This window comes from Artibeus jamaicensis, unplaced genomic scaffold (assembly GCF_021234435.1).
Source record: "Artibeus jamaicensis isolate MK-2021 breed Jamaican fruit bat unplaced genomic scaffold, CSHL_Jam_final contig_1998, whole genome shotgun sequence".
Lineage (NCBI taxonomy): Eukaryota > Metazoa > Chordata > Mammalia > Chiroptera > Phyllostomidae > Artibeus > Artibeus jamaicensis.
Genome location: NW_026521407.1, coordinates 16,617,689 through 16,637,777, shown reverse-complemented (window position 1 = coordinate 16,637,777; position 20,089 = coordinate 16,617,689). Strand labels below are relative to the sequence as shown.

Below are 20,089 nucleotides of genomic sequence, written 5' to 3'. Positions count from 1 at the left end.
TGACACGCCTGTGCATTAATAGAAGCCTCCCTCAGGCCCTGTCACGTGTGGGCAGCTGCTCAGCCCTGCCCAGTGTCCCTCGGCCCCAAGGCCGGCCCACTCTGGCTTGGCCAAACTCACGAAACTTAGCTTCCACCGTCCGCGCCACAATCGCTGTCACCACCTCGGCCCGGCTGCCACCTGCCTGGGGAGCCACCGCCACCAGACCCTGTCCAGAGCACCTCCTCCTCGGCGACCACCATGTCCCAGACCAAAACGCTGAAGGTCCGCGCGACCCTCTTCTGCATCCTGGTGGGCATCGTGCTGGCCACGGTGGCCGTGGTGACCGACCACTGGGCTGTGCTGAGCCCCCACGTGGAGCACCACAGTGCCACTTGCGAGGCGGCCCACTTCGGCCTCTGGCGGATTTGCACCAAGAGTATCGTTGTGAGTGACAGCAAGGACAAGAGCTGCGGACCCATCACCCTGCCCGGGGGTAATGTACCCACTCTGCCCCGTCCCTGCTTCCTGCCTTTCCTTATCCCCACCCTGGAAAAGAGGCTTAGAAGAGCCCTCTGTGACCGGGGTAGGGGGCCTGAATCGTAGGGGCTATGCTGGGGTCACAGCCAATTGTAAACTAAGGGCATTTCTCTCTCACTCTTTCTGTCTTCCAAGGCTTGGGGCTTTTCACTCAGAGCAGGGGGCTGGACATGTGGGACAAGAGGCTCAGGAAGGACACCATGGACCTGCCAGACGAGGGGCTTCTGGCCCAGCAGCAGTCACTCTTCTGGGTGTGCCCAGCTCCAGTCTCTCCCTACAAGGACAGGCTGGTGGCCCTATGTCCACAGGCTGAAGGGACCTATGGGACCGGCAGACTCCTTCCCCGGCCTCCAGGGTGTACGCAGGCTCAGCTACAGAACTCACAGGGCCCCATGCAGAGGAAAATGCAGGGCTCCTTGCCATTGTCTCGGAATTTCAGGATGGTAACAGCGGAGTAGGAAACCAAGCGTGGCTCCCTCCTGGGTGCCGGGCCTTGAGCCACCGCCTGGGGCTGAGCACCTGTTTCCCAAGCGGAACCCGGTTGGCGAGGAGCCGCCTGCCTCTTCAGAGAACCACCAGTCCTCCGGCCCGTCCTCCTAGCTCAGACCCCTTCAGAGTTGAGAAGCATTCCTTCCACCGTGATTTAAGTGCATTCCCCAATTTCCTGCCCTGTGACCCGACCACACACTGAAGGCGAGCTCCTTGCACAGACTACCTGGGGTTAGGATGGCTAGTCTCCTCTGCAAAGGTGCGGCCCTCCACACTTACAGCACAGACAGCGTTTGCTCGGGGGGAGAGTGAGGCCTGGAGAATCAGAGGCCCGGGCTCCAACCGTGCATTGCCCACACCCACCGTGGGTGCAGCAACACAAAGTCCCTCCCAGTGCTGAAAAATGTCCCTCCGAGGTAGCGGGAGGGACCAGGGTGAGTGCGGTGTCCCACCTGGTTTTCAGAATTAGTCCCTGTTTTCAGACTGAGTGTTCACCGAAACCTCCCCTCCAAGGAAGTCAATGCCAAGTCCCCCAAAATCTTGCAGCGTGTGTGTGGGACAAAAGAGCCCAAACCCTGTTCCTCCCTCTTCCCTCCTTCCTCTTCCTTCCCCTCCTACTTGCTCCCACCTTGCTCGTTCCCACTGGTTGTGCAGAAGATTCGTAAATACCCAGCTGTCTTGGAAACACCAAGTCTCGGGGCTGAGAGCTTTAAATGGCATGAACATGTGCTTGAAGGGTATCACATAGCCCGATGCCCATGCCCCTCAGCCAGCACTGAGCACACCCGTAAACAGATTCACCATCCAGCCAACTCCCCTGGGCAGGGCAGGGCAGGGCAGGGCGAGGCAGATTCTCCAGGAACGCCCCCTGTTATGTCCCGGTCCACCTGTCCTTGGAGACATGTGCCTTTTAAAGTCTGGTGAGTCTGCAGAGCAGATGAGCGGGGAGGTGAGCTGAGTCTATACAAGGAAGAGACAGACTGGCGGCAGGCAACCGAACCAGCCACTAGGGACCAGCAGGCATGGCCTGGCCTTGAACCTGGACAGTCTACCTGAGAGTGAATCATAGTCGCGAGCACAGCCTTACCCCAAACAAGCTTCTGACACATGATCCCGCCTTCTTCCCTCCCTTTTCTCTGCATGTGAATGTCTCTTGCTTTCCCGCCCGTGCCTCTAGAGGATTGCATTTTTCCTGGAGGGATGAATAGAGTTCATACATGGCCTCTTATTAATTATTAATAACAAACTTATTATTATTAAGTTCTTATTATTAATAATAAGCACAGCAAAGACAAATAGAGAACTACCTGCCAAGTTCCTTTTTAAAGACTTTATTTTTAGAGAGAGGAGAAGGGAGGTAGGAAGAGATAAAGAGAAACATCAATGTGAGAGAGAAACATCGATTGGCTACCTCTTATTTGTACCCCAACAGGGGACCAAACCTGCAACCCAGGTGTGTGCCCTGACCAGGAATCAAACCTGCGACCTTTTGCTTTGTGGGACAAGGCCGACCAATTGAGCCACATGAGTCAGTGTTGCCAAACATTGTTTTAAGTGCTTAACATATATTACCTTTGGATGGCATCAGAAAAAAAAATGACATTGTAAGAACCTCCAAAAATCCTCTTTTTCACAAAAAACAGTGCAAACATTGGCAAAAACGACCAGAATACACTTTTTCACGACTCTGGAAATTAACCAGTCTCACAACAACCCAGAAAGTGCTTCTTCAAGAAAAATGGGTGACTCTCAGTAGGAGCAATGAGGTTTGCGGTGCTTTCACTTGCTCTGGTCTCGTTTCCCCCAAGTCCATTAGAGCCTTGACACGCCCAGCTGGCACTCACCGTGAAGCCCAGCAGCCTGGCAGCCGCCAGAGGGAACGGAGCAGGCTGGATCTCTCTCAAAGCCCCATTCCCAGAGAACTGTCACTATCTGATCTGTGGTAGTCCCCTGGATGTCCCCACTTGCAAGGCTGTCTTCATGTCATCTGACTCTGAGCTCATCCAGTGGAAGCAGTAGTTTTCCCAGGGGCCACTCACCAGAAACAATTAGAAACACTTGTTCAATCCCATAACTGCCCGAAGCAGTAGATAACAGGGCAAACAACAGGCTCACTGCAAAGCTGGAGAATGAGATGTCCACAGGTGGCTCTGGAAAGTTCCAGCACATTCCTCAGGACTTAGAAAACGGTGTGCATGCAGAGTGTGATATGCAGGCACAGGAAAGACCTGAGAAAGCCAAAAGCCCTCCCCTCTGGTTTACCTGGAGGCTGCGTGCAGGCAGGAAATGAAGGCTGGAGCAGAAGTGTGTGCCGCTCAGCCGGGTGCTGCACCCTCCGCTTAGCACGGGCCCCTCGGCACAGGCTGGAGGTGCACGAGTTCCCAGAAGTTTAGGGAATCTCTGAGCTGACCACCACATGAACCCAGCAGAGATTTCAGTGGCCACACATGACAAAGAATATAGACGTTACAAGACTAATTCAGAAAGTCACTAGACAAACAATAACAAGGAGCAACAGGAACAAGCCTTGGGTAAGAGTGGGAATCTGATTTCTAGCATGGCTACATTATGTTGTTTAAATTTCCCAGTTTTAAATTTACATTTTAGGATTTTTTAAATGATAGAACATTTTTTAATCAAAAAACTAAATATCCTTTTATCAAAGAACTAAACATTTTATATCAAAGAACTAAAACATTTTTTAGCAAAGAACTAAAAATACATGGTCCATACATAAGTGAGGGAAAGAAATTAATAATAGACCCTTAAGGAAGCCCACATATTGGACTTACTAGATGAAGACTTTAAGTCACCTTTTTTAGATATATTCAAAGAACTGAAAGATATCATGTCTAAAGAACTAAAGATAAGAATGATGTCTCATGACATCAAGAATATCAATAATGAGATAGAAATTATTTTAAAAGGACCTAAGAGAGATTATGGAGTTCAGAAGCACAATAACCAAGATGAAAAATATTTTCCAGAGCGGCTCCACAGTAGACCTGAGCAAGCAAAAGAACAAATCCATGAACCTAAACACAGGTCATCTGAGATTAGCTAGCCTGAGAAACAGACAGAAAAATGAACAGAGCCCGAGACACCTGTGGGACGGCATGAAACGTACCAACATAAGCACAGTGGTACTCCCAGGCGGAGGGAGAGGAGGAGGGGGAGAGAGAGAGAAAGGCGAAGGAAGGATATATGAAAAATCCCTAATGGCTGAAATTTTTCCAAACTTGATGGAAAACATAATCCAGAAACCCATGAAGCTTAATGAATTCCAAGGAGGATAAATCAAGACCCAGACACATCATAATCAAAAGACAGACGAGTCAAAAGAGGAAGACAGACCCTCGTGAGGGCAAGAAGTGACTCATCACATACAAGGAATCTTAGTAAGAAAAATAGCTAATTTTTCCCCCAAAATCATGGAGGCCAGAAGGTAGTGGATATGGATATATATCCACATGGTATACACTCATGTAATCCTCACAAAGTTTTCTATGAGGTCCATACTATTATCCTCACCCCATCTTAGAGATAGAGAAAATGAGGCATAGAGAAGTTGAGTAATTTGACCACATTTACACAAGTACCATGGCAGAGTATCCAGGATGCGTACCCCTAAAACTCACCTTTTTCTTGGCCACTTTATACTACTCTACAACAACCCAGTGAAGAGGCTTTTGTTCCACGGGTGATTCTCATTCTACATGTGGGGAAGCTGAGGCTCAGCGTGGCTTTCCCAAGGCTAACCTGTTAACAAGCAGAGGCTCAACAGCCACGTCTCAAACCCAGAGCCTCTTTGCCCTCCAGCCCCCTCCCTTACCTTTCACTCGACAGACAAACACAGCTCCCAAGAGCTTCTGACCCAAGAAAACACAGGGGGGCCAGCCTCTGCCATGCCATGCACCAGGAGCTGGTGCCACAGAATGCTGGAGGCTCTGAAGACACAAACTGTCTCATTTGCTTTCCCACTGACCCGGAGAACTTTATTTTTTTTTCTTTTTTTTAAATTTTAAATATATTTTATTAATTATGCCATTACAGTTGTTCTATTCCCCCTTTCATTCCCCTCTACCCTGCACACCCCCTCCCCCACTATTCCCCCCTTTAGTTTATGACCATGTGTCTCAAGTTCTTTAGATTCTATATTTCCCATACTATTCTTGCCCTCCCCCTTATCTATTTTCTACCTACCGTCTATGCTACTTATTCTCTGTACCTTCTCCCCCCTTCTCCTCCTCCCACTCCCCTGTTGCTAACCCTCCATGTGATCTTCATTTCTGTGGTTCCTCTCCTGATCTAGCTGTCCTCTTAGTTTGCTTTTGTTTTAGGTGTGGTTGTTAATAACTGTGAGTTTGCTGTCCTTTCACTGTTCATCTTTTTTATCTTCTTTTTCTTAGGTAAGTCCTTTTAACATTTCATATAATAAGGGCTTGGTGATGATGAACTCCTTGAATTTGATCTTATCTGAGAAGCACTTTATCTGTCCTTCCATTCTAAATGAAAACTTTGCTGGATAGAGCAATCTTGGTTGTAGGTCTTTGGATTTCATGACTTGGAACACTTCTTTTCAGCCCCTTCTTGCCTGTAAGGTCTCTTTTGAGAAATCCGCTAACAGTCTGATGGAAACTCCTTTGTAGGTGACTGTCCCCTTATCTCTTGCTGCTTCTAGGAGTCTCTCCTTCATTTTTATCTTGGCTAATGTAATGATGATGTGCTTTGGTGTGTTCCTTCTTGGGTCCAAGTTCTTTGGGACTCTCTGAGCTTCCTGGATTTCCTGGAAGTCTATTTCCTTTGCCAGATTGGGGAAATTCTTCTTTATTATTTGTTCAAATAAGTTTTCCACTCGTGGCTGTTCCTCTTCCCCTTCTGGTACCCCTGTAATTCGGATGTTGGAACGTTCAGAGATGTCCTGAAGGTTCCTAAGCCTCTCATTTTTTTGAATTTTTGTTTCTTCATCCTTTTCTGTTTGGTCATTTTTTTCCTCCTTCTGGTCCACTCCTTTGAGTCCCAGTTTCCTTTCCATTACTATTGGTTTCCTGTGTATTTCCCTTCATTTCAATTAGTTTAGCTTCCATATGTTCCTCTAATTTGTGACTAAAATCAACCAGTTCTGTGAGCATCCTGATCACCAGTGTTTTGAACTGTGCATCTGAAAGTTTGGCTGTTTCTTCATAGCTTAGACTTATCGGCTCTGGGGCTCTGAGTTGTTCTTGAGCCATGTTTTGATCTGTTCACACCTGTTACATGTGAGGAGCAGAGCCTTAGTTGTTCACCGGGGTGGGGCCACCCAGGTCGCTGGTTTGTGACGCTATATGTGGAGGCAAGGTCAGAGAGGGACAATGGTGGTTCCCTCTGCCGCTTCCCGCTGCTGGGGCCTGTGCAGTCCGTCTCACCACCGCTGGCTCCTTCACTGGTTTATCTGCCCGTGAATATGTGACCACGGTCCGCCCTCAGTGGGTCGGCTGCCTTGCAGCCTCAGTGGGTCCGACCGCTTCTCCACACCTGGAATCCACCCACGGCTGGCGCACCTGGGTCGCACGCCCAGGTCCGTCTGGTGGATTTTTCCTGCCCAACCCCGTTCTGCTGCTGGCTTTGCCCCCTTACCAGTTTGGCTGAAGGGTTCATTGTTGTCAGACTTCCGTGTACTTCAATTTTCTGGGGTTTGGCTGTGTTTTTGTTGCTAAAACTCTATTGTTTTTAAACTTGGTTGTGTGAGAAGGCACAATGCTTCCACCTACGCCTCCATCTTGGTGGAAGTCCCCCCTCCCCCGGAGAACTTTAAAAGGATTGTCCAGATCAACACCTGAGGGCGACACCAGTGCCTCCGGAGAGTGAGTGGGACTTCCCAGCTGTCAGGAGAGGCAAGCCCCTGGGCCGGTGGAACGCTGCCTCTTCCAGGCTCCGCCTCTGCAGGGCGCGGCGGCAGAAACCCCGGGACCCTGTTTCCCTATCGGCCCATCTTGTCTTCCAGTACTTGGCGCGGGGACTGGGGCCATATGAAAACACATGGTGCTACTGACCCCAGGAATTTCAGGGGCCCCCTTTCCCATCCACACAATCCCATGCTGGAGACCCAGGCCGTAACTGGACTCCTCTCCCACAGGGCGGCCGTGCTCTGAAGCTCCGGGGTAGGCTCTTGGGGATTTCTCCAACCCGTTTCATAAAAGTCTTCAATCAGCGGGTAGAGGGAGACGGAGGACAGAGAAACTGCTGTTGGAACGTGAAGAACTTTTACAAATAGAGGGAAGACAACCCAGGCACTGATGCAAGTAAGAAGTGGGTGAAATGTTTCTCTTTTTTTTTAAAGATGTTACTTATTTATTTTTAGAGAGAGGGGAAAGGAGGGAGAGAGACAGAAACATCAGTGCGCAAGAAAAACATCAGTGCAATGGGTTGCCTCTCGCACGCCCCCAACCAGGAACCTGGCCCACAACCCAGGCATGTGCCCTGACTGGGAATCAAACCAGCACCCTTTTGGTCTGCAGGCTGGTGCTCAATCCACTGAGCCACACCAGCCAGGACTAGAAGTGGGTGAAATGTTTCTTCCAACCCCTAAAGTACTAGTTCTCTTGGTTTTGTGCAAATCAACAAAGTTTTGGTTTTTTTTTTTAATGTATTAATGCCTGTAGCAACCAGCACCGGGCACACCAACACATGCTCAGGGGTCTCCGAGAAACATCCCTAGTTGCACAAGTTGTCCCAACAATCGAAGACAGATCTGTATTCTCTCAAGGTTGGCTTGCAGTTAAATGTACCTTCTGTTCTAGTTCTTTGAAACCGGCACAGTTAGATGTGGTTCTGTGTAGTCGCTCCCTTGACCACGGCGCTTGGTGAGCCAGAACACTCCAACCCCAGCCAAGCCCAACAGCGGAGTTCCCCATAGTTTTAAAGAAATGACCCACTGAAAGTTTTAGACCGCTTAGTCTTCTGACTGTCCATGGTAGGTATTTCTGAAATCCAGGAAAATGGAAATACAAATGCTAAAAATCACCAGGAAGCCATCTGCAGAGACAGAGGGGGCTGGAGGAGCCCCAGGGCCCCTAGCCAAGGGCCCCGGATCGCCCCCCAGCATTGGTTTCACCGCCGACTCAGTCCAGGCACTTGCCTCCTTTGCCTGGTGAAGGGCCGGAGCCCGTCGCAGCAAAGCGGGACGCCCTGAGCTTTGTGGAAAGGTCACGGGGGCCAGGCAGGGCCTGGGGAAGATACCAGGCACCAGAGGCGAGAAGGCTCAGGACCTGCACGGAGCCGTTGCTGCGCCCTCCTCCAAATCCCCTACCTGTGACCATGTGGCCCATGCAAAGCTCAATTCAGATGCCCCTCCTTTTCAAGTGCTCTCAATGCTCACTTCACCCAGATGGCACCCAAAAGGACAGGGACAAGTCTGCTCATTCCAAGAGGACCCTGGGCAATTCTTGAGTGACAGTGACAGATGCCTAGCTTGACTAGTCCTAAATGAGCATCTAGTTGGTACTGGGAGTATCCAGGCAAACTCTGGGTCTGACGAGCTCCCACCCATGCTGGGCCCATCGGGGACCACAAAGCAGCCTGTGGTCTCCAATGGGCAACCATAGGGCCCTGAGTGGGTGGGGCGTCCCTCCCAGGTTCAGTGCAAAAGGCACTGGCCTTTCTCATGTGCGAAGTTCAAGAGAGGAGATGGGGTTGGCCTGTCTGTCCTCAAGCCCTAAGTTCAGCCACATGAGACAGAAGAAGCTGAGACTTCTACATGTCCTCGGCGGAAACCCTGCGCACTGGGTGCCCCTGTCCCCCACCCCCCATGTGTGAGAGCATTGAACAGGGAGGGTAGGGACAGGAGTGCTGTGCTGGGGCCCCTGAGGGGAACCCCCCACCCCCGCCAGAATCCACAAGCTTGCTTCCCAGGCATGCAGCTTCCCCTGTGATCTAAGAAAGTTTTTGTGCCAACACCCAGGGGCAGCAGTGTTGGTCCAGAATGGAGCCTGGAGCTCGTCTGGTGGGGCTGGCAACACTGTGAGAGCGTAGCCTCGGCAACCCGGAGCGGCCACGTAGCTGGGGCGGGGCCGGGCGCTCGCAGGCCTTCATCTCGGCCCCTCGGCTCCGGAGGCCTCTGACTGCAAGGAGTCAGGGAGGCAGCTGAACACGAAATACACTTGAATCCAGTCAGTTCTTTTCACAGAGTTTTCAATGACAACTGAAATTGGCCCTTAAAGAATGAAACAGAAAAATGTTCCTTTGTCCAGAGGGAGGTACATGGTGACGTACGGCATAGCACAAGCCACTTTGATGCAGTGATTCAAGAGAAGCTATCGCTAATAATCTAACAAGTATAAGAGCATTATGCTTTAAAATAGCACCGGAAGCTGTGAGAGAGAAAAGAGCAACATCGATTCTGACATCACCGCTGGTAGTCAGACACCCCAGGTAACTTGGTTCAAAAAGAAAGTGATTTAAATATAGAAGCTCAAAGAGAAGGCGGTTTAACTCTCGGAACATTTACTGCAGCTAAGCCAGGCTTGATCTCCAGGGGTCATTTCCTTCCCCCACAGTGGGAGGGGCAGGAACCCTGACGTGGGGGAGGAGGGGAGAGTGGGAGGCCCAGGCTCCAGCGGCAATGAGATGATTTAGGCCAGACTGAAGGGGGCTGCCTCCGGAGGCACGCAGGGCCCCAGGTGCATCTCCGAAAGAAGGGAGGCATCAATTGCCTCGAGAAAATGTAAATACAACCTGAAGGTAAAGAAATAAAGGCACAAGCCAGATGCCATCTAAACAGGGATGTTTTCCTTTGAAGATCATGGATCCACATGGGCTTCACGCACATAAAAAGCAACCTAATTTAGTTTTCCTTTTTTTTAAAAAAAGATTTTATCTATTTCCAGAGAGAAGGGAAGGGAGAGAGAAAGAAAGAAGGAAAGAAACATCGATGTTTGTGAGAGACACAGCAATCGGTTGCCTCTTGCACACCCCCCACCAGGGACCTGGCCTGCAACCCGGGCATGCATCCTGACTGGGAATCGAACCGGTGACCCCCTGGTTCACAGGCCAGCGCTCAGTCCACTGAGCCACACCATCTGGGGCTAATTTAGTTTTTCTTAAAGAAACAGAATAATAGAACCCACCCATCTACGTCCTAAATCAGGAGTAAAGAATATTAAATTGTATTCAATATGCAATAAGACTACCCTTTGAGTTTGTAGTCTGTCTACTTATAAGAGAGACGAAAGGGGAAAATGAAGAAGAGAAATCATGCCTGAAATTACGTTTAAAATCGGCACGAATTTCTTTGTTCTGAGACTTCCCTCTACCCGCTACCAAATCCAGATTTTAGCCCCTGCTGTCCACACACCTGTGGGTTTCCTGTACTCACCAGGTGGGCCGTCCTGGCTGGGCTGCCTCTACAGCCCCAGCTGTGGAGGGAAAACATGTGCTGGTCACATTTGGCCCTTGAGTGGATTCTACAGCCTTCCCCCAGTCCATCCAGGGGGTCCCCTCAGAAAAGCACTTTGAGGGGCATTTTAAGGGGCCTGGAGCAGGGCTCCCCAACCATCAGAATCTCCAGGAATGCTTTCGGAAAAACACTGCTTGCTTCCCCAGCCACACCCGGGGAGTCCGGGTTGGCCTGACTGCCGACACACAGCTCTAGATTGTGGTGCGATCCAAGGTTTCTTTCAGCACTGCTGACACTTTGGGGCTGCCCTGTGCATAGTAGGATGTTTAACAGCATCTTGGCCTTTACCCACTAGGTGCCAATGGTAGCCCTGCCCACTTGTGACACCAAAAATATCTCCAGACATTGCCCAATGACCCCTGGCGGGCAGAACCAGACCCAGCTAAGAACCACTGTGCAGCTCTTTGTTGACCAGGCACCCCATACTCTCTGACAAATGACTTGAGCCCTGGGCCTCAGTTACCCCATCTGCCTAATGGGCTCAGCCCCCACAGCGCTGCCTGCACCTCTGCCTCAGTCAGCCCTGGCTCCCTGAAGCTCTCCCAGCCTTTTATGCAACTCCCTTCACCGAGTGAAATTGTGGTCTAATGGTCAGAGAAAGAGGCTTGTCTCGGCCCAGAGTGAGGGTCTGGGGACAACATGACCGGCCATCTGGTAGGTCCCTTCACGCCGCCCCAGCGGGATCATGTCCAGGCTCTCCTGACCGAGCCTCTGCCTCCGCTACAGGCTCCTTTCTCTCAACTCATATTCTGTCTCCCTCCTTTGCAGAGAAAAACTGTTCCTACTTCAGGCATTTTAACCCAGGCGAGAGTTCAGAGATCTTCGAATTCACCACTCAGAAAGGTAAGGCCATGGCAGAAAGCAGGGAGGGCAGGGAGGACAGGGAGGAGTGACCGCCATCACACGCTACTGAGCCAGAAAATCATTTGGCACAAAAGCCCTGACATCCCCGCACTTGATGAAAACAGCCCTGCCACCCTCTGCGCTCGGAGACAGAGGTGCTCCATCTCCTCGCATCCCGAGCCTCCATCCATCAGGGCTGGCGAGAAGCTGGAAAAGAGCCGGCCCCTGGTCGGCCCCTGAATTGCAGAGGAATGTGTTTTCCAGCAGAGCCCAAGGGAGCTGTTGTGACAGGAGCTAGGAAAACGGGACAAGTGCTCATGTCCCTGCAGTGTTTTGCAGGGCTGGTGGCTTGGAGTCCGTGGAGAACTGTCCAAATCCCTCCCTCGCAATCAATCACTCCCCAAGAATAGGAGAGTGGGGTGTGGGGAGACATGGGGGCCTTCAGGGGACCACGGAGCTCCCGCACCCCACTGTCATGAGTACAGGTCGACATCTACACGTGTGAGGACGGCTGCACACGGTGTGGGTGTGCACACACACTCTGATAGGTCCTTATATGCTAGTGCATCACTAACATATACACACTGGCAATCCTACACCCATGGCACACACACGTGTGCACACACACAATCACAGCCACCTGCTCTGCAACGAGCCACGCTTCAGAGGCTGCTTGTCAGCCCCTTTCTGACCGACTCTGCCTGCCCCTTCTGTCCTGTCACTCTTAGGAAGTTTTCTGCTCCAGAAAGGCCTCCAGCCACAGGCCTCCTGCCCCTTCCTGAAGCCTCTGCCCGCAGGGTGAGAAGGGAGGTGGACTTGCAGTTTAGTGCAACCCAGGAGCTGGAATTAGGTCATTACCCCTGAGTGACTTTGAGTGCCTAATTTTCTCTCTTGAGCGCTTAGTCTTCCCACATATGCAAGGGGAACCATAGTATGTGGTATCGTCACCCACCTGGCACAGCCAGCCGCTGCCTCAGGCCCCAGGACAAGGCCTCTGAGGCACCCTCTGGGCTCTGTGTGTGTTGCAGAGTACAGCATCTCGGCCGCTGCCATCGCCATCTTCAGCCTCGGCTTCGCCATCATAGGAACCATCTGCGTGCTCCTGTCCTTCGGGAAGAAGCGGGATTACCTGCTGAGGCCGGCCTCCATGTTCTACGCTTTCGCAGGTAGCACGGGGGCTCCCGCCCGTGCGCCGGGGCTGGGGGGCGACGTCCCGGGGTGAGGGATGCTGTTGCCCGTCCTCACCCTGACCTTGTGACGTGAGTCTAGAGCGATGCCCAGGCTCCACGCAGCAGCAAACTTGGTCACTCTGCCATCTTCTCGCGGTCGGTCTAGGAGGGCAGGTGTTGGCAATTTATCCATTTCTCACAAAGACTTCATCAGCAAGCCACTGAGAGCAATGCCAGTTACTAACACATTTTAAATGAATCCAATGAAAATATTAACAAAAGACGGGGAGACACGCAGTTAACCTGAGGTTGGGCCAACTGTGCGGTGGGCAGGCAGCGGGGTCACTTTCGCGGGTGTCCGTGTAGATCCTCGGTCTCCAGTGTCCTCCCGCCCGGGCCTGGGTCTCCACTGTGCCCCGGAGCAGACGCCAGCTGGGGCGGGACCCTGAGCCTGCGGCTCTTCCCCGCAGGCCTCTGCATCTTCGTCTCCGTGGAGGTCTTGCGGCAGTCGGTGAAGCGCATGATTGACAGCGAGGACACCGTCTGGATCGAGTACTATTACGCCTGGTCCTTCGCCTGCGCATGCGCCGCCTTCGTGCTCCTCTTCCTGGGCGGCCTCGCCCTGCTCCTCTTCTCTCTGCCCCGGATGCCCCGCAACCCCTGGGAGTCCTGCATGGATGCCGAGCCCGACCACTAACTAGCTCTCCTGGGGCCCCAGCGACTCTCAGAGCTTTCCCCTCAGCGAATGGAGCCCAGCCCAGAACATCCTAAAAAGGAGGCAGGAGATTTCCATCTCCCCGGCTCCCACCTGCCCCGCAACAGCTGCCCCACGACCGCTGCCCCGTTTCCCTTCTCTGAGCACTTCCATGGGCTGTGTGACAGGCTCCTCTGTGAATGCAGCAAGTGGCCACGACCCAGACCTGCCCACAGTGGGGAGGAGGCAGGTCCGACAGGTGCACAGGTGTTTAGGAAGGCCTGACTTCCCACTGCAGCTCCAAGTTGTCCCACGGTGCCAGCTGTCTTTGATAAGCTGACTCCCGTTGTCCTCCCAGCCTTATTATAGGGACACCCTGAGTGCATTGCCAGCTCCGGGTGTTCCCTGTGTCGATAGCCAGCCCCTCTGTCCTCCGTGACAAGATGCCCCCTTTTCAGTGAGCTGAACATCCTGTCCTTGGCTTCCAGGAGGCCTGAGAAGCATTTTTAACCGGGTATTTTCTGACCGTGGTTTGAAATAAAAGCTCTTTGAAAACTTGCTTTTTCCTTGTGTGGTGCCATAGCGATCGCCAGGATTCCCGACTGCAGCTCAGGGGCCACCGGACTCTGAGGCAGAAAGGAAAGCACCTCCCTGGGAATGCTGAGGACTCGTGTGCGAACGAGGGGGCCTGTTTGCCAACGAGAGTCCAGCCTGCATCTCTGGGACCCGGGATCTTCTTTGGAGAAACCGGAGACCCGCTGACTAGGCGGGGGTGTTAAAAATAGGAGGGGTTATTTCCAGAGCGCCAGCTCGCCAGGCACCCAAGTGCTAGTACAGCAACCAGGCAGCACAGCCGCTAGTGTCTGATTTCTGATGCTGGATATTTGTTGCAAAGCACCTCAGGAAGCAGGGCTTAGCAGTTAGACACGCAGGGTGCCGTCATTTACGCCCTTCTTCCTCCCAAAGCCCCGCCGCTGTACTCACCCAGCCCTGAGAGTCGGCAGGTCAGACGCTGCGGACAGCGAGGACCCGCGTGCTCCCTGCCTGGAACGTGCACCGGAGGCCCCGTGTGGGGCTCCTTCCAGCGCGGGGGCCGCAGACCACGGGCTGGGGGCCACACCTGGCCCCCCACCCGTTGTATAGCTCACAAGTGACGGATTCTTTCTTTCTTTCTTTCTTTCTTTCTTTCTTTCTTTCTTTCTTTCTTTCTTTCTTTCTTTCTTTCTTTTCTTTCTTTCTTTCTTTTTTACAATTTTAAATGGTTTTAAAAGTCAAAAGATCAGCATTTCATGATGTGTAAGAAGAAAGATGGTTAACCTCATTCCTCATTCTGCAAACTCCATTTTGGAGGTCAGTATTATTGGCTTATTATTATTGTTATTACTTTTAGCAGGATTAGATTGTTGTGCATTTTATATTTCTATGTGGGTGCCTGTATTTTTTTTAAGGTTTTATGTATGTATTTATTTTTGGAGAGAGGGGAAGGGAGGGAGAAAGAGAGGACGAGAAACATCTACATGAGACAGAAACATCGATCTGTTGCCTCTTGCAAACGCCCTGACCAGGAAACCAAACTACAGCCCAGGCCTGTGTCCTAATTGGGAATTGAACCGGCGACCCCTTGCTTTGGAGGATGACACTCACCTCCCTGAGCCACACCAGTCAGGGCAGGTGCTCGTATTTTTAGCAACGAAAAACACTTCTGAATGGCTATCCGCTGGACAGAACACATTTGGCCTCACAGAGTTTTGACTCTTTCGAGAGACAAAGGTGTGCCAGGAATGCCATCCAAAAGGACTGGAAGGTGGCGGCTGCTGCCACTGCTGCAGAGAAAAAGGCAAAGTGACAAGCAAACAAGCAAATCAACCAACCCAGTAAGAGAAAACACCCTTGTCTTCCCAGCCTGGCACTTGCCCAGAGGGGCAGCTGGACAGTCTAGCTCAGGCGGGGTCCGGCTCAGGAGTCAAGGCACCCGTGGGCCCTCACTGCAGAGGTCAGCCAGGCCACGCTTGGAGAACCGGGGCGGGGGGGGGGCGAGAAGGAAAACAGCTGTGCGTTTTGCCCTCACGTGTGTAGTTAGCGTCAGAGATCCACAGCTGCTAATTCCTCACTGAGCACGTGTGAGTTCAACACTCATCAGACCCTGAGGTTCCAGAACACTTTCACTTTTCCAGCTTTTTAAAATTCATCAGATTCTAGCAGGCGACGGAGGTAGCAGAGCCAAGACTAGCAACTCAGCCACCCAGATAAATAACACTAGCCGGGGATATTTTTAAAAACTGTGGTAAAATACACATGGTATGAAGTTTGCCACCTTCGCCACTTCTAAGTGCACAGCTCAGCGGTGCCGGGTAGGTTCACATTACCGTGCAACTGACCTCCAGAGCTCTTTACTCTCCCAGAAACTCTGTACCCATTAAACAGCTTCCCAACACCTACATGCCTGGCGACCACCGTCCTACTTTCTTCTGTCTCTATGAATGTGACAACACTAGGTGCCTCATGTGAGTGGAATCGTTAGAGTGTTTGTTCCTTTGTGTTTGGCTTATTTCACTTAGTACGGTGTCCTCAGATTTCATCCAAGTTTTATCCTCTGTCCCAGTGTCCATCCTCTTTAAGGCCAAATAATCTTTCACTGAAGGTATGGACCACACTTGGTTCTGCATCCGTCTATGGACACCTGGGTCACTTCAGCCACCTTTTGGCTGTTGTGAATAATGGGGCTATAAACCCAGTTGTACAAATATGTCTTCAGGACCACACATTCAACTCTTTTGGGTATCACTCTACTGTGTGATATACTTTTTTAAATCAAAATTGTTGCCAAATGTCCCTGATGAACATGATGTCCTAAGTCAATAGAGACAGGCCTGAGTCACTGATTTTCCCTGTGGTGTCACACTCCCCCTGGGGCTCTGCCTGGCCGTGGGAGGGGCCACAGAGACTCCCAGTGCACGGAAGAGAGACCCCGAAGGCCAGAGAAGCACTCGCTTCCTGGGCCCGGGCTGACTGGCGTCCGAACCGGAGCAGGCGCTGAGGCTGCTGGTTTCCCACCTGTCTAACCAGGGCCCTGCGCCCATCCTCCCTCGCCTCTGCGCCAGGTAACAGGGGAACCCAGAGACATGTCATCCTTTCTTCAGCTAACACATAGGAAGCATGTCCTTCCCAAGCCTGGCTCTTATTCACCCTCCTCAAGGCTGAAAATACCAAGGATCGCTGTGTGCCTCTGTTTTTCCCGGCTGCCCCAGAAAGAGGGGTTTTAACCACATCCTATTAGAACATCTTCCCTGCCATGTGACTTGTCCCATTTCCACAAAATATTTTATTTACAAATTCATGTCTAATCCATACCCTGCCCGCTTGCAGAAAAAGTCTGAGGTGGAAACAAGATATTCACAAGCCCTTGAGGTGCAACACTTTGCTCCCGACAAGAATTTTTGGCCTTAATGTGAAAGACCCAAACTCTTTTACATTCTTGCCGATTTGAAATTAGACTTGCCTCTCTCTTCACCCACAAAGCAGTCCTGGTAAGCCTTGGAAAAAAGGGGGTGGGGGACTCCTCTCCAGCACAACCCAAAAGTGCTGGGCTCTCAAAGTGCTGATTTAACAGTGGACACGCTCCCTGCCCCCACCCTGCCAGGCAAGGAGAACTTGTGCTTTGCTTGGACAGGGTCTGAGGGCGACCAAGGGCATGTTTTAAAGCACTAATGAGCTTTCTAAAACCTGCGATACGGTTTTACCTAGAAGCACCCAGATGGCAGGGAGGTGACGACCTATAATCTGCCTAATGGAGAGGAAAACGAGGAAAGGGAAACACCACAGCCAAGGCCGGTGGATGTGTAACACGTGGGAAAGCGGCTGGGCCACCGGGCAGCCGGCAGTTATCAAGAAGTGATGAGGCTGCGGGATGGATGCTGCGGGAGGGTCGCCGAAGGACCACCGCCCTGCGCATTTCCAGAACAGCGATTTACGAGGGAGGACACGTGGCGCCTGGCTAAAGGGAGCCGCTCCCCCTCTGACTGCATCCGAATAGTTAGACGAAGTCTCAAGACCAGAAAGGGTCACCCGTGCGGTGGGTTAAGACCCAGCTCCACCCTTGGCCTGAGAAGCCGCCTGGCCTCTGTGCCCGTAACAGACTTCAGCTTATCCCAACTGGGACGGAAGCCATCATGACGCACGCAACGCATCAGAGGCATCGTTTCGGGACCTAAACGGCCTCCAAGGAGTTCCAACTCGTGCTGGAACGTTCCGCAAAGGAGACCTTAAAGTTTCTTCAGCCGTTTCTCTGCAGGCATTTCAACTTCTTGCCTGTGTTTCATGGATTGGGGTTTTTGCCCCATGGTTGTCTCTGAAATTCAGGCCTGCACCTGTCTGCTCAGATGAAAGGGATACGCTTCTGTCTATCTTTCGGGACCACCGAGTTTGCTCCTATTGTCCAACCAAACAAAATAAGGAAAATAAGTCAGCACCGGATTTAGATCTCAAATGGCACCTGCCTTCTGTAAATTCCAGTTCTGAATGCCTGTGTGCTTCAGAATAGTGTAAGTGCTCTAATGAACTGATCTTATAAGAAGCAGTCATACCGTATTTACTAACGTTATAAAAGTAAAACATATATTTATATATTACATATTTAGGCCTTATATTTTTAGGTTCTAACATAACACTGTAGGGGGGTTCTTTTGTTGTTTTTTTTGTTTTTGTTTTTAAGATTCTGTTGCTTGAGATTTTTTGAAACCTTCGGCAAAGTTCTGTCTAGCTACATTCCATGATGCCGATCTTGCAGTCAAAACCTGTAAGAGTTTGAGAAAGAAAGAGCTCTTTGAAATAACTTTTTCTTGCTTACCTTACGGATGGCCAAGGGAGGATCCGAGGAAGGAAGGAGTCCGATAAAGACAAATGAAGAGCGGTACGGATGAGCCGCGTCTGAAGAGCAGAGGTTATGGGAGGGGACAGTGGCCAGAAAGTGGCAGGGTAGGAAGTGTACCCTTTTTGAGACCTATGGTCTTGCCCTTCATCTGTCAGCTGACAAGTGTCTTGAAATAATTCTCCATCTCTCCTGTCACCACTGATTCCCTCCTCCAGCCATGACGTCTGTCTCCCTGCCACCGAAACTGGTCCCCTGCAGGTCACCCACGACCTCACAGGTGCCGACCGCATCCCACTACACCTTCTGTAGCATTTTGTGCTGTTGACCTCTGCGCCCTTTTGAGAACTCCCTCAAGTTTCTGTCTTTTCACAGTGTTCGTGTTTTCACCACCTGCCCCTTAAACTTTGGTGTCTCCAGAGTTTTCCGTCTTTGGCCTCTGCATCTCGCAATTTCTAAGAATTTCTTCTGCCCCTGTGTCTATGGCCCTGGCCTCTGTCTCTGCTTGCAGGTTTCAGTCCCGCTGCCTTTTGCTGGGTTGTAGGGGGGACCTGCTCCCCAGATGTTCCAGAGCTCCCAGACATCAAGTCCAATCCCAACCTCAGACTCCTCTTACCCAGACCTACTCTCCTTTGTCACCCCTCATTTTGATGGCACTGTATCTGCAATTCACCCAGGTCACACATATCTGTAGTTTCTCTGACTCCAAGCTGTCTACCGACTGAGTTAAGCCTCACAGACTCCACTTCTGAAATGACTCCCGAAGTCATACCCTCCTGATCCCCCTGCTGTCACTGGAGGCCAGGCTCTTACCCTCCCCCTGAGCCCTGGCCACCCTCCAGTGCGGCTTTCCAAACATTCCAACCCCATTCATTTCTCTCCCCAAAGGGTGGGCCTTCTCTTAAGCAAATCCACACTCATTGAGCAAACTCAGTTCCTAATGAGGCTGTGATCGATCTCACAAACTTAGTGGCCGAAAGGACACAGACTGATTCTCTTACAGTGCACTGGTGGTCAGAAGTCTGAAATGAGGTTCATGATGCTGAAATCAAGGTGTGAGCTTCAGGTGAGAATGCATTTCCTCGCGGTTCTAGCCCCTCAGGACCGCCTACTGTCCTCGGTCTGTGGCGGCCTCAGCCCAGTCTCTGCCTTTGTGCTCACACCCTGCTTCTCTGTGGCCCTCCCGCCTCCCTCTCCTAAGGAAGAGGGATGTCATACTTTCACGATGACACTGGACCCCTCCAGGTAACCCAAGATCATCTCCCGCCTCGAGATCCTAACATAACCACATCTGCAGAGTCCCTTTCTCCACAGACAGTCACAGGCCCCAGGCACTAGGTGTGGACATTGACCGAGTTCATGACTCCAAATGCCTTTGAAGAGATGGGCAGAGAGAGTGCATGTAAAGATGCCACAAAGAGAAGAATCAGGAAGTGCAGTAGGAAGGTCTCGAGAAGCAAGGAAGGAGCTCATGCTCCACGCGGTTCCCTGACCTCAGGAGTCTGCAGCCCAAGGGGCTGGTCCTGAGCTTGGCCCAAGTGGGACAAATGAGCAGGGGCCGGCGCTATTCACTCCATCACAGAACACGGCTGCACTTCTCCCACGCGAGACAATTTCCTGAGCTACAGCATGATCTGCCTTTAAGAACAGACGGATTTCTGGGAAGTACTTTCCAGAAGGTTCAAAACCACCTCTAATTACCTGAGATCACATTTTTTTCCCCAGAACTGTTCTCCCATCCTATCAGCAGAACCAGGCCAGTTATTTCAGCCCTAGAAAGCCTATAGGGTCACCCTGAGTAGGAGGAGATTTGATTCACTGGGGAGGCCTGTTTGCTGACCCGCCTCCCAGTACCTTCTTGCTACTCTGTCCCCAGTTACGCCACTTACTTGAAGCCTGGTCCCGAAGCTGAGGTTTGAGGTCACAAACCTTACTCTTAGGGGAGCCCCTGCCCACTTGTGTAAGGAGGTGCACATGTCTGCGTTTCAAGCAGAGGGAAGTCCTAACCGGCAGGTGGGTGGGAAGGGCAGGCCCAAACACAAAGCCGCCCACTCTCACTGCTTCAGGCCCCTCCC

At 51.6% G+C, this 20,089-nt stretch overlaps 1 protein-coding gene across 1 annotated transcript; it reads left to right on the top strand.

The window, feature by feature from the left end:
* The first annotated feature begins 132 nt into the window (after positions 1 to 132).
* On the top strand, positions 133 to 13,174 carry CACNG1 (calcium voltage-gated channel auxiliary subunit gamma 1). Its single transcript, XM_037128093.2, has 4 exons — positions 133 to 475; positions 11,210 to 11,284; positions 12,313 to 12,450; positions 12,924 to 13,174. Exons 1-4 carry the CDS (start codon positions 241 to 243, stop codon positions 13,148 to 13,150), a joined length of 675 nt encoding a protein of 224 aa, XP_036983988.2. The 5' UTR covers positions 133 to 240; the 3' UTR covers positions 13,151 to 13,174.
* Positions 13,175 to 20,089: the final 6,915 nt, after the last annotated feature.

Coding starts and splice junctions, on each gene's coding strand:
- CACNG1 (XM_037128093.2), top strand. CDS start 241: ATGTCCCAGACCAAAACGCTGAAGGTCCGCGCGACCCTCTTCTGCATC. Junction 476..11,209: donor ACCCATCACCCTGCCCGGGG/GTAATGTACCCA, acceptor CCTCCTTTGCAG/AGAAAAACTGTTCCTACTTC. Junction 11,285..12,312: donor CGAATTCACCACTCAGAAAG/GTAAGGCCATGG, acceptor TGTGTGTTGCAG/AGTACAGCATCTCGGCCGCT.